The sequence below is a fragment of the Poecile atricapillus genome, chromosome 9 (assembly GCF_030490865.1).
Source record: "Poecile atricapillus isolate bPoeAtr1 chromosome 9, bPoeAtr1.hap1, whole genome shotgun sequence".
Lineage (NCBI taxonomy): Eukaryota > Metazoa > Chordata > Aves > Passeriformes > Paridae > Poecile > Poecile atricapillus.
In genome coordinates, this window is record NC_081257.1 from 11026760 (window position 1) to 11041518 (window position 14759).

Genomic DNA, 14759 nt, shown 5'->3' on the forward strand with positions numbered 1-14759 from the left:
TGAACCTGTAGAAAAAGTCTACATTAGCAGCAAGGTTATGCTAGGAGGGGATGTTTGCATAACCACATGAAGGATTTAAAGGTACATTTATTGCATTCAGTGGATGCAATCAGCTGTGTAATAAGCATATTGGTAAACAGACCAGTATTTTTATTTAAATAAGTACAATGCTAAATTTGGGAACTGTTGGGCCTCATCAAGCGTCTCATTGCTCTCAAGGAATCTCCCACAGTTCCACTGGGTACAAAGATGTAAACTTAGAGGAAATTCTTTAGCAGAAAGAGCTGCCTTCTGTGGCTCAAGCTGAACTGGAAATAACAGAGATCCTTTAAAATGGGAAGATGTAACTATCACATATTTATCTGTTTACTCTGGTTACTGTTGCTCACTGTAGCTGCACTTTCCTCACCTTTATCTGGTTCTTTAACAACAAGTGAGGAAAACTGTGCACTCCTGGGAACAGGGGAATTTATGATATTCCAGCACCCCTTTGCCCTGGCCCATGTTCTGTATTGCCACATGCTAAGGCATCTCTTACATAGCTATATTATATATGTATATATGTAAATAACGACTGACTGTCACACACCCTGTGCCCTGGACAGCAGAGTTTGTGACAGTGTAAAATTGTGCTCTACGCTGAATTCATCACAATGACAGATTCTCATTTGCACAAAATGTCAGGGATCTTTGCCTATGTTACAGCATATGTGTGGATAAAGGCTGTGCTGTGTTTGGATATCCAGGTGCCCTGGATAGCTGAATTATTGCCTGATTTTTTGTTTAAGGGTTTACTGGGAACATGCTAATTAGTATTTCTTTCTCATTTACTTTTACAGTTAGGTATTCATGGATATGCTTTTGCAATTACAAACAATGGATATATTTTGACTCATCCAGAACTTAGGCCTTTGGTAAGAATGCTCTTTTTTGATCTATTCTATTTAGCTCTATGTGTTGCATTTTTTTTTTTTTCCTAGTATGAACAGCCTTCGTTAAAAATTAAGTACAATGGAGCAGATACTTTCTATTTCATAACCCATCACAGTTATTGGTAAATTTACCTCTGGAAACAACAGTTAGCATGAAAAAAAACCCCTAGGAAAATAAATATACAAGCTGCTTCTGCAAAACATGCAGACGTCCATTACTGCAAAATAGCAAAGCCAAAAATTGCTATAATTATGTTCATTTTACATTGAAATGGAATGTTGGAATGCTCTAGTGTTGTGTAATAACCCCTATTTGTCATGCTAAAGTGTTAAAGTTAATTTAATATATGTGCAGAAATTTCAGTAAAGCATATTTTTAAGCAAAATAGGAGCACTAGGGATTTTCTGTACTAAAAGAGAAATAGCAGCAAATTTTACCTTTAGTTTCCCTTATCATCATGTTTGCACTAATCACAGCAAGAAAAATAAAGTTACTGTTTTGCAAATGTTTATCAAGTTAACACCCCAGAGGGCTGGTACATTCCTGGTTGCATCATTGTTTAGGAACAGCACTGTCAAGTGTTCCATCACCACTGGCTCCTAGCAAAGCACTGGCATTAATGGTTCCACTGCTGCGTCCACATGGCTGCCACATGTGTTCCTCATGCTGGAACTCCTGGCAACCTCCAATTTCAACGATATTTCAGTAGAAAACAGAAATATTAACCGCGTGGATAATTTAATTTGAAAATAAAATTATTGACAAGCTTGATTTATTAAGTCATTAGCATATCTCAAGTCTTCACCAGGCAAAATAATTTGTCTTTCTAAGATTCGTGCTAGGAATTACACACTAAATTAACATTTGTATTTGCACTTAGTTTGGTTTTTAACTGGAGTAGAACTTAATGAAAAGTGCAACAAGGAAGCTTTAATGGGTGAATCTGACATCCCAGGTTTGCAAGCCACAGGAGTGTATTTGAAAGTTCTCTCACTACATCACAGGAGTTTGATAACTCTTGTCTTTGCTGTAGTGTCCCTTTCTCTTCAGGAAAATTACTTATTTCAAAATTATTAGTATTTATTCACTATATAATAGGTATTTTATAAAACAGAAGGTAATGAGGTCCAGGAACTCTGGATAGCTCTAAGTTAGGTGGACAGAGGGTCTTACCCTCTTCCTAATTTCTGATGTTTTGCTTTAGTGAGGCAAAAGCTGGTTTGCTTTACTATCCCTCACCAAATGTACATCTTGAAGGCACTTACTTCATTACCTTATACATCGGAATCTCTTTTTAAAATCAAAATGTTGGTCAGTAGCCCATAAGCTGTCAACTAGGGGAACTTATTGTGATATATTCATGGTCTGTTCATTTCAGGTTTTTGGAAGAGTCATTTTTACCTCTGGGTTCTGTCAGTGGTGGGTAATGAGAGTCTCCTGTTGACTTCAGTGGAGTTTTTGAGAGTGAAGTGATTGCTGGCCTGGGCCCTTGGTTTAATATTGCAGGCCAAATCCTGATACCATTCTAAAATTCCACAAAATTTGCGACAATATCTATGTGAAAATAGGTCTGTAGATCTGGAATTAGATAATTCACGAAATATACTCTCTAGAAGTATTTCTGTCTTAGATTTACATTCAAGTCTCATTGATTACTGACTTGATCCAGTCTGGTTTATGCTGTGGTTACATTTTCTGGCAGTGATGTAAAACTAGAATATTACTGAATTCCTGAGTTCCTAGCCCCCTATCTATTAGCTCTGGAGCTGATGTACTGCTTTTTAAAGCATTGTCTTGTGGGACACAGAGCAGAGAGACAGGATAGCAAACAGCACAGAACGCTTCCGCTACACCAGATTTTTATCTAACACTGTGCAGTGTGTGTAGTCATTCAGCCGGCTGCCTTTTTGTGCTGATTATTCTATTGGGTTTATATTTAAAAATGCTTTTCGGGGGGATTTCTTCTCCTGATTCTTCTGCTGGTTTTTTGAGTAAACTTGGCTTTCGGTGAGGCTGGCGGGTTGGGTGCTCACGGCAGGGATTGCAGGGAGGGGAGGAAGGTGCTCGCTAGTGCTCAGCGGGGCTGGCTGAGGCGGCTGGAGCGGCACCTTCCACCAGTCCCACAGAGGGACCAGAGAGAACCTTTCCCTTCAGGCATTAGTAGGGCCATGAATGGTGGCACACAAGCCAACAACAGAGCGCGGCAGAGGGGCTGGGGATCCCGGGCAGCGGCTCTGGGGATCCCGGGCAGCGGCTCTGGGGATCTCGGGAAGCGGCTCTGGGGATCTCGGGAAGCGGCTCTGGGGATCCCGGGAACGGCTCTGGGGATCCCTGGGAGCGGCTCTGGGGATCTCGGGAAGCGGCTCTGGGGATCCCGGGCAGCGGCTCTGGGGATCCCGGGAAGCGGCTCTGGGGATCCCGGGCAGCGGCTCTGGGGATCCCTGGGAGCGGCTCTGGGGATCCCGGGCAGCGGCTCTGGGGATCCCGGGAAGCGGCTCTGGGGATCCCTGGGAGCAGCTCTGGGGATCCCTGGGAGCGGCTCTGGGGATCCCGGGCAGCGGCTCTGGGGATCTCGGGAAGCGGCTCTGGGGATCCCGGGCAGCGGCTCTGAGGCCCGTGGGCCTTTCCCGCCCGCTGCCCGTGTGCCCGCGGCTGCAGCGCGGGGCGGCGGCCGGCAGGGGGCGCCACAGCCCCGCCCAGGCTCGGGGCCCGCGGAGCGCCGGGACCCGCCGGGCACGCGCCCGCCCTCCAGGCCTCTCACTCTCTTAGCCATTCGCTTAATTTTAGTTGAATTTTTAGTTTAATTATTTTTTCCCTCTCTTTCTCTCTCTCTCCCTCTCTCTCTCTCTTTTTTTTTTTTTTTTTTTTTTTTTTAATTATGCCCTTTTCAAGTCTTCTTTCCTATCCCAATGGCAGCTCTGTAGACTGTAGCTCATGGAATTTTTATTTTTTTTTTTATTTAAATACTGTTGTATCAGAATGCTCCTCTATACTGACTTTGCCTAAAAGTCTATATTTTTACAGAGTTGTATTTTATTTTCCACGAGAGAATCTTTTCAGTTGTGTGATGTAATCTGGAATTTTATATTCCGTTGAAAACCACGACCAACTGCTAATAAAAAAAATAATAAATTTTTGGGAGTTCAAAAGTGAATTTACAGATTTTTCTTGACTTGGTGCTGAGGCTCCTTACCTGTATTGAAATGTGCGCATGAGGACAGAGTCTTTCTCATTTGTGATCATGGCAGATTTAATCTGCTTTTCAGGAGCCTCTTAACACTTGTGGTGTGTGCCAGATGTTACACTGTTAGATTTTAAAATGACAATATGTCATGGTGATGATGTTGCCGTTTGCCAGAGAAATGAGTTTACTGAATGCAAAGGAAGAATGAGAAACAGGGGATAAATACTTTTTATCCCTTAGATATGCCCTTAGAAGCAGCCACCACATCAATTGTGGCTGATTGGTCAGTGCTGCAACTATCACGCTGCAGCCTGTTCAAGGCTGGTGCCAGGGGAAAACTGCTGTCTTAGGGAAGTGTAGCGGGATTGCAGAGAAATTAAGGAATGTCCCTGGAAGATGAATGTCTGCCACAGTCACAGATCCCCACCGTGGTGACCCTTATCTGGTATTAGGGGTTTGTGCTGTTGCCTCTCAGCCCTAATGTTTGTGTGGTTTTCAATAAATAATAGCAAGGTTGCTACCAGTTTTTCTGAGGTCCGTGGCTTTTTTGATTCATAGCTAGCAATGGGATTTGTATTTTTGTTCAGGGAGTGGAACTAGGTTGGGTTTCTTTCAGTAATTACTAGGTTCATTTAGAGTAGAATACTCAGAGTTCCTGAACAAGGAGCATGAGTTTCTTAATTAAAGAAAATATGCATTTAAAGACAAATGCATATGTTCTTGAATAAAGTTGCATCTTTTATTTATATTCTACCACTATTAAAAATAAATCTGAGGTTAAAAATGTGTTCTGATTTATGAATTAATTTAATAATATCCCTGATTACTGAAGATTTTGTAATATTTCTGGTTTTAAATCAAAATCCTCTGTCTCTAAGAAGATTGAGACATTTATTCTTACTCAATATAAGCTCTGGAAGGCTTGTAATGGGGTTTATGAATGGTTGTGAATGCTCTTACACTGTAAATTAATTCAGCTGATGCCTTGCTTCCTATACAAGCATACACATTTTTAATTTGATCAGTCTTGATTGGGAAAGTTACAGCTAGAAATCAAAGCCTTTATACAATATTGAAATGCCCTCACAAAATATATTGGTGGTTCAGGTGCCTAAGTTCCCATTTCAGCCTTAGAATGTGAACTGTCACCATGTGTTGTGTTAAGCTGAAGGACCTGGGGTGTTGGAAGATTCTAGATCAGTATTAAGTCTTTTGTAGCTGTAAATTTTGAGAAAATTTGTTTCTCCTTATATAGAAAAACAGAGAAATCTGAGTGTCAGGGGAAACATTAATGCCCCACTTAAGCAGTGTTAGCCTTTCAGAAGCAGCAAATCTCATTTCTCTCTGGGGAGTCCTGCCTGGAACGTAAGATAACCTACACTTACCCTTGCTTTATTCATTGACTCCATAAAACTCTACAGCTGTAGCTGACAGCAGAATATTTAAATGATTTGAGCAGTGTAAATGCCTCACGTTCATTTAAATAACTGAAGAATTCAATCACTTGAATGCCAATGATTATTCCTATTGGAGTTTACATTTCAAAAAAGACAGCCCATCTGAATCCCTGTGAGAGCATTAAATTGCTATCTAATTAGAAGTGCAAAATTACATATATTTAAAAGATAATTAAAGGTTTGAAGGCTGTTGAATAACTGGTCGTACATATAAATGAATCGCTGAAAATTTGTTAGCAATATGCGAAGCTTTCTTTTATTCTTTGCTTTCAGCTTTGAAGTTAGGTATAACTGAGCTCATGGGTTTAAGTCTGGTAGTATTAAGATAAAGGCAGATGTTTTTAATTATTTCTACTCAAACCCCAAATAATTATAAGCAGCTGCCAGTTTTACATAATCCCAAATGATAAATCCCAAGAATGCAAATAAAATCCCAAATAAAGGAGTTGTTTTCTTCAGTGGAGTAAATCACATCCATGTTGCTGTGATAATTAACTGCAATCCACCTGAGAATGTGTGCTCAGCGATGAACTTCTTGGCCAGGCTCAAGGTGTGGGACCTAAAGCTGGAGTTTAATATTGACTTTTACTTCACCCTGTATATTTCCATATTTGTTTATCATTTTAAACATTACTGCACCATTTGAAAAGCAAACACACATTAGGAGGGTAAGTAGACAGGGTTAGTTTAATACCTGTGGCGTAAGAACTATTTTCTTCTATTGCTTTGTCAGATGGTTCTCCTGTGTACATGGCACATCTAATAGTTCCTACTTTTTCTCTGCCTGGAAATTTAGAACTAAGTTATTCTCTTTTCCCTAACAAATGACATGACTCTTGTTTTCAGCTTTTCTCTGCAGTATTTCTGCAAATTTTATAGTGCAGCAACTTTTCATTGCCATCTGTCATGGAGAACCCATCCAAAATAACTGTTTTTTACTACCAACCATAACCTAGGAACTTCTAGATTAACATCTTAAATAATAGGTTGGTCATGAAAACCTGTCTTTGCACAGGGAAGTTCTTTTTCCTATTTTCCTGAGAGAATCAAGGTATCACCTTTTTTTAATATTAAACTAAGGAGGTGTGTGTAGAAAGAAACTTCAGTTTTTGACTGAACAGCTCTCAGTGTTCTAGAGATTCAAGGCTAAGTGCAGGTCAGTAAGAGATCATTTGAGGTTGCAAACTGGATGGAAACCATGAAATTAAAGTATCAGAAATGACAAATCAGGATCATGTGAGCAGAGAAAAGAAGTATTCCAAATGAAATAAAGAGCTTAAAGGCCAAGCAGCAGTGATTTAGATTAAAATGCTGCTTCACATGTATCCCCAGGCAGAATGTTTTGGAGCTGAGCAGCATGTGGAGAATGAAAGCTCAGTCACTGTGGGTGATGTTGTATTATCTGGTTATAAGCAGGTGAAGCAGGGAAAGGGATTTTTTCACTACTATTGTAGTTTGGTTTGTTTGTTTGGGGTTTTTTGTTGTTTTGTTTGTTTTTGAATCACACTTTCCCCTCGCACAATCCCCACAGTGGGAGCAGTGGGACAGAGCAGCAGCTTGTGCTGGGGGAGCTGGTGAAGGTTGTATTGACCATGGGAAGTCAGGTCTGATGCAGTTTCCACCCCAAAAGCTGCAGGTTTTGCATGACAGTCAAAGCCACCCCAGACAATAAATAAGTGGTAGCTTTAGTGTGCAGAGTCTGAGAGAAGGGAGGGAGCTGAATAACTGCCCAGACCAGGAATTGCGATACATACAGCGTATACAATCTCTGCCTGTTTATTTTAAACTGCATGGAAAAGTGTGTAATTTTAGTTAATTTTGCTTTTCCTCTGATATTTGTTCATTCAAGCTTTCCAATCAGACTTTGTAGATAAGTATACTTTTGCAAGATGGCTTAGTGCAAATTACAGTTATAGAAAGAATTATATTATGTATTTTATTATGAAAAACTCAAGCTCAGAAAAATATTTTTGCATAAATACACTTGTCTCCTCTAAACAAAATAAAAAGGGGTCATTCTCAAAGCCTGATGATATTAATAAATCCAATGAGTATAATACATTATCTAAATTTTGAAGTACTCTTCATCAAAAAGATGAAACTTTGTTGAATGATTCTATGTTTTAAGATTGGAGGAGTTTTTTCAGTACCTATTTCCTTACTTTTGTACACATCAGTAGTGTAGCAATGGAGAGCTGTTCCTTGAAGTTATTTTACCTCTCTAGGTTTTGGCTGTGTTTTAGTAGGTGCTTTCTTACCACAATATTTTCTCACAGATGATCCCACATTTTGGCTTAGCAAGTTCACTAAGATCTGGTGATGCTTCCAAGGCTGCTATCACAGCAACTCCCCCTCTGCCACCTCCCCATTATCCAGATGGAGCACGTCTGAGAAATTCCAATCACCTTAGACCCAAGATTGCAGCTGTTAAGGAGTAGCTTGCTCTGTCCTTGATCAGATTGCTACACTCTGACTCCATAAACACGTGGCTGGTCATATTCAATGCAGATGGTTTGGGACTGCTTGTGTTAAAAAAAACCCAAGAAAATCAAAGCAAAGTTTTTAATAATGGCACATGTAAATGGTTGTGTACAGGGTGGTGAAAAAATGTGGTTCAGTCTTTAAGCAACACACACGTCACACGTTGTTTGAATCACCCAGTGCTGTAAGAGTCTGGCCTCATCTCAAACAAAAGATACTGAGTAAGATATAGCTCATTCTAATGGAAAAACCAAATTATGTGTTTTTCTCACAAACAACAAGTAAGAACTATCCTGTAGTTTTGAGTGGACCAAAAGTTTCTTTTGCAGTCCAGATATTTAACACTTTTCAGTGTCTATTTTTTTCCTCCCTGGGGTTAACTGCTATATAATATCACCTCATATTTTATACTAGCCAAAGATTAACAGCACACATTTTAAATCTAGCTCTTTTTCTCCTGTACTTAAATCAGAGTAATTTGGTAGAATTCCTAGTTTCTATCTTTCCCAATGGGTCCCTTAATGATTTTTTTCAATGCTTTATAGTAATCTCGCAGATGGGTTTGACATCAGGCTTCAATCAGCATTTTATACTTTACCCAGGAAATCAGAGATAAAAGGTTAGATTAGGTTTGCTATGGGAGAAGAAGATATAGATGAATGATATTTTTAAAACCTGGGGAATTGCTTCAGTGTCCATGAAAAACTTTTACCAAGAATAAAACCAGAAAGAAGCTAGAGAAGAATAGATTTTAACATTATTTTTATGAAGTATTTTTTATCTGATCTGCTTGCATTGATGTTTGATGTTTGATGCCCTGGTTACATAAGCATAATGTAAATTTACTGCTGAGAATAAAGTGATATCTTCGTGCAGAATAAGTACAAATAAGTTTTGTATCCCATCCTTCCTGCGAGTTGGTTTTGTTTTCTCTGTTGTCCTTTTCTGAGCTATTGAATTCCTGTGTAGGCAATTAAAGAGTAGCCCCTAAAGTGTGATTGCTGAATAAAGAGTTAGACATCTCAATACTTTATTAGTTCCTGTCCTAAATGCATTTAAGTGCATTTGCCATTCCTTTGAATGCTTATAGAGCCTAACTCTTACTTGACCATTTGGGTTTTGGCTTTGTGACTTGTATAAATTTTTAAGACATGAATGCTTCAGATTCTTTTCTGCAGAACTTTTTTGGGTGTTTTATCCAGATCTTCATTTGTTTGCTTTTGGGTTTTGTTTTTTGCTCTCTGAGTGTAAGGTGTGGAATCTATATGATTAAAATAAATACAAACTCCATAATCAGTATGATGCTAATGGTTTGCCTTGGGCTTGAAGCCTACTTCTGCTGTCAGACACACAAGATGAACTTCTCTTGGCCTAAGGATCTGCACATGTCTGAGGATGCAGTATAGCCCAGAAGCTCTTCAACATCTGTGAGGGAGGATGTAATTAAACATTGGAATCAGTACAGGAGCTGTTTGCTCTACTCAAATGATCCCAGCTAATGTCTCTGTAACACTGTTCCGCTCTCAGCATTTCAGAGCTTGACTGTAACCATTTCTATACTAGAATGACTAAATCAAATCAAAGATTTATTCAGTTAATTGGTGCAGCCACAGAGAATAGATGTAGTTACTCCCTGTAAAGATTAAAGATAATATTGATATAGCTGCAGCCATAGTGAAAGGCTTGCAAAACACAGCTACAGAAATCAAGCCCTGGCAATGACTGGGATGTTATCCTCTCATATGTTATTCTTCTGAGATTTAATTAGATTGCCTGCAAATTTTGTACTTCAGTATTTGGCTATAGTTATCTCTCTGGCTATCAGGGCTGTCACATAGCAAGAATTAATTGTAGAACTGAGCTGCCTGAATTCAAAGTCTGGGGTGTGCTAAAAGCAGAAGTTCTTTGCATCTCTCTACCCATCTGTTGAATAGTAGCAGATGAGAATTAGACAACCTTGTTACAACAATAGTGGGTTTTAGCAGAGGGCAAGAAAAGTGCATGGAAATACTCTTCAATTGCATCTTTATCACTTCTCAGAACTTATACCAATCACTGGGATTTTTTTTTATTCAGAAGACGAGAGTTGACTCAGGATTTTATCCCATAGAATTTCCTAAAAGAACTGTCTTTAAGAAAATATAGGGTATCCAAATCTTTATGAGCAAAAATTAAGGAAGCTCAGTGAAGCCTGTACTAGGAGAAACTTTACAGTGCTACCAATATCTCAAAATCTCTTTGTGATTATGGTATTGTAGTCAAGATTTGTAAAATTTTGCTGTTCAGGAAGATTTTTGTTGTTCCTATTTTTAAGTAATGTCTACAAAAGCAACTGTGGGATTTATATGAGAATTTTTAATTCAGAGAGGAAAAAGTCAGGATGGAAATAACCTTCTTAGTGCTCAGAGAGCAAGGCTTTCCCTTGGTCTTTGTGTAATCTGCAGAACATGATTGAAAGTGCCTGCAGCACTGGCTGTGGTGATGAATGGCTTGTCTCAAACGCTGACAGGTTTGGTTTATGGTCTACTTGGTCCTGGCCTGAGGGAGGAGAATCAGCCATATATATTGCCTTACAGGTACAGCTTCTATCCTCTGCTGAGTAGTCACAAAAGCAGTTTGGGGATATTTCACAGCATCACAATGTCTCCTGTCATACCTCATAAACAGACTTGTGGTTTCTCTTGATCAAAGACCGGATTTCATGTTATGCTGATTCTCTCCCAAATTTACTTTTTTTTCAAGTGTACTCTCCTAATTTTACTTAACCAGTCAGATTCTTTATTCACAAGGTCTTCCTAAGCATTCCTTTCTTCCACTGAGCCAGGTTTGTGTGGTTGCACTAATAGGCTGATTTTGAATGTTCAGCAGAGGGCAGAATTTCCCACGTTATAAACACCTCGGTGTCAAATTAATTTGTCACAAGAATGTTTATTTTAAATGTGTGATTTACAGCGTAACAGTGAGTAGTGATAAAACACCCTACATTATCATTATTACTATGTTACTTTTCCCCATGAAGTTGTAGATAAAATGAAGTATCAGCAAACATTAACACCATACTTCCCAAAGACTTGCATTTTATCTTGTTTGAAATGAAATGGATAAACATTTTGTTGATAAGATTATAGTAAATATAACTTCCTGTACAGCTGAAAGAGCCAGTTGGAGATATTTAACATAAACTGCAAGATCCAAGGTCTCGTGTATTTTCCAGATGGGGAGAAAAAGGTACAGCATCTGAAGTTGACCTCCCTGTGTGTCCATCAAGAAAAGCACTGCATTGTGGCAAGAGATCATGCAAATAATCATGAAATACAGGGTTTTAGTTCATAGGGAGTATTTATGTAGCAGTATGGTGCACTTTGTGTGAATTAAGCCACCTATTGCTAAATGTATTGCCGACCATCAGCATGCACTTAGAATTTTTTTTAATTTTCTGATACAAAATCAAATTTGTTGTACAAATAAAACAGGATGTGCTAACAATTTCACCTTTTTGATACCAGTATGAAGAGGGAAAGAAACGAAGAAAGCCCAACTACAGTAGTGTGGACCTTTCTGAGGTGGAGTGGGAAGACAGAGATGATGTGGTAAGTGATGTGTTTTAAAACCCTGTCAGAAGACATTGTTGCATCCCACTAGTGTACGTGGAAACTGTTTAAGTAGTCATTAGAGAGGCCACCTGACTGCTCTCAGGAGGGGAAGGACAATAGTCCCTTTTATTTCATTCAGAATTTTATAACTGTTTTGCATTGCTTCTTCCTTACATATGCATGTACCACAAACACAGATTCTTTGTATTTTTGGTAAAACTCATCACCCTTACGGTCTCCATGCATCCCATTGTGTATTTGTGCTGGATAGCAAATATAGCACTAGAAACAGGAATAGAATGTCTCCCTAGGGCTGGTCCAGACAACTGCTGAAACTCAGAAATGAGCTGAACTTCTTTCCATGAGATCCTTCTTTCCTTAATGGAAGTAATGGGAGGTTTTTACTTAATGTACAAAGTCAAAAAACATCAGATGGATAAACAAAATGGGATTATTTGACCTACATGCAGAGCAGAGTTTCACTCCAAACTCTAATTTCAGATAGATGGGTAGCTGCAGGAGCATGAGTTCTGTGTCTATCACACAATGTTTTCCATTAACCTCATTTTTCAGTGCTCCATCTACTCTGTAGTTCACTCTTATTCTTTCTTGCCTTTCAGGCTTAGCCTTTTCTGCAGTACTGTATCAAAAGCTTTCCTCATGTCCATGGCTTAACCTTTGCCTGTTCTTTCTGTCACTTCCTCTATAAATCTGATTTGTTAGGCATGATTCGTTTTGTGTGAATCTGTGCTGACTGTCCCTAATTAAATCGTAACTTTCCAGGTGTTCACCTTTCTGTCCCGTAATTTTGTTTTTCCCATAAGGTCCCTCCTGCCAAAGTCACGACTGCATGTCTGTATTTTTCATAGATGTCTCCTCGATCCCTTCTCAAATATCAGTCCTGTGTTAGCTTCTCTCAAGTCCCTCATACCTCTACTTTTCCAGAGAGGTTTGAATACATCCACTGAAGGTTCCCATATTTACTTTGTCATGTCCTTCTGAAATCTGGGATGGATCACGTACAGCAGCCCCTGGAGTCTTGTCAGTCTTCAGATGTCCTAATTTCTTGATCCCTGTTCTGACATAAGTCTATATTTTCTTTCTCCCTTACAAAATATATATCTTGCATTCCTGGTTCTCCACCCCCTTGGTGAATAGTGAAACAGTTCATCTATGTTTTAAGCAGGGTCTGTTTCACCAGGTGATAGATTGTCCTCGGCCTCTCCTCAGAGGCCATTTCACTTCCTAAGTTGAAGTTTTGTGTTGGAGTGCACACACAAACTTTTTCAGCGTTTTTATAGCTTTGTGTCATTTTCTGTGCACGCACTATTTAAGGTTTCCTCATAAGATTTTCGTATATTGTAGCAGCCTTCTGCAATCTCGGCAATCCCATTGGCTTCATGTTTTATACCCTGCTTTTTCTGTTATCTTTGATCACATATTACTCAACCAGTTTCTCTGCTAATGACCTTTTAAAATTTCCTCTCTCCTTTCAAATGTTATTGCTGTAGTTACACATAGATTTTAAACGTTCATGACTTTTCTTCTTTAAGCTTTCATGAGTTTTCGTCTTTAAATCTTCATGATTTTTCTTCTTGTTATTTCTCCTTGGTTTGTTTTCTTTTTTTTTTTCCTTATATTTCTTCTATTACTTCCTCTGCTTAATTTTCACATTTTAATCCCTTTTTTTCAATCATGTCTTAGTAGAAGTTCAGTGGTTCAGATTATGGAACACTGAGCTATTTCTGTGACATTGAAAATCAAGTTTTATTTATAATTGAGATTCCATCTGAGCACACAGAAAAGTCCAGATTCAGCTCTCTCTAAGTACTGCCTTTGATTGAGACCCTTAAGGTCCATCACTTTTTCTGAAAATTCCTTACAAAAATTGAGTTTCCTTATATGAAGGCTGCAAAAATCTTATTTCACATTTTGATGAAAAATACATACATACATTTAATCTGAATCTTTCTTTCACCTATAAAATATGTTTCTTAAAAATGAATTTCTAATTGTAATGCAAAAACAAGCTACATGTGGCTCTGCTTCAGAAGGCCTTGGATTTGATGTTCTTGATTTTTTCCAAGCTCGGGTAGTAAAGCATTGTTTATTTAACTGCAGAGAGAAAGAATTAATGTATTCATATAGCTGCTTTTAATAACATAGACTACTACTGGTCTATTTTTCTCCCATGAAACACTTCTGTAGAAGCTGATTAAGACATTTTCTTACATTTTGCCACATTAATTTAATGGTTACATAGTTTTCCAAGAATATAGAATGATCTCATACTGCAGCAGTGAAACTGAGTTGTTAGGAATTGATTGAAAGATATTTTGTTGAAGGAGCAATAATGCTTATTACTCTGAAAGGTGAAGACATGGGTTTTCTCCAGTGATTCAATGAGGAAAAGGTGGCCAAACTAAGGTTAGAATTTTTTTCACCATGAAATACTGTTGTCATAAATATATCAGCTCATTTTCCAGGTTAACAATACCTGCTATCTTGCAGTTAAGGCATTTTATTAGAAACAGAATTTTTAGCATGAGCTTGTTAAGTTAACAGTGTCTTCCAGCAAGGTTTGCAAATGCACAGTACCAAAGAGGAGGTTTCATTTTGAATGGAGTCCTTTTCCTCATTAACTCACTTAAAATTCTTCTGTTAAAATTTCTAGCTGAATGAATTGAGGTTTTTTCCAAATTAAAAAAAAAAAAGACCATGAATGAATGTTTTGGGGCCTGAAGCCAACTGAGGCAGTGCTTATTTTATGCATTTGAGGAGGGAGATGAAACTGCAGAAGAGCTGAGAAACTGGATTACAAAGCCAAGAAATGCAATCACAGCAAGCAGGAAAAAAAAAAAAGAGAGAGAAAACTCTAAATCCCACATGCAGACTTGATCTTAAACACTACTGAGAGTTTGGAGATTCTTTTAGTAAATCTATGACTTGCCTGAGGCTTGTGGGAGGAATGGGACTTAGACAACTGCAGGCACCAATAGGAGAAAAATGAAAACCATGTTAAAGATAAATGGAACTGTTCTGTAAATGTTAGAAAGTAGATGGTTAATTAAGACCAGCTCTCCAAGTCCAAAACCACAAAACTTAAAATAG

General features: G+C 38.6%; 1 protein-coding gene across 1 annotated transcript in view; it reads left to right on the forward strand.

Annotated features, from left to right (window-relative positions):
- CACNA2D3 (calcium voltage-gated channel auxiliary subunit alpha2delta 3) overlaps positions 1–14759 on the forward strand; it is a 388427-nt gene that overhangs the window by 283523 nt on the left and 90145 nt on the right. Inside the window, exons 17-18 of the mRNA XM_058844987.1 lie at positions 840–914; positions 11562–11645. Of these exons, the coding sequence (XP_058700970.1) occupies positions 840–914; positions 11562–11645 (159 nt within the window). The remainder of the gene's footprint in view (positions 1–839; positions 915–11561; positions 11646–14759) is intronic.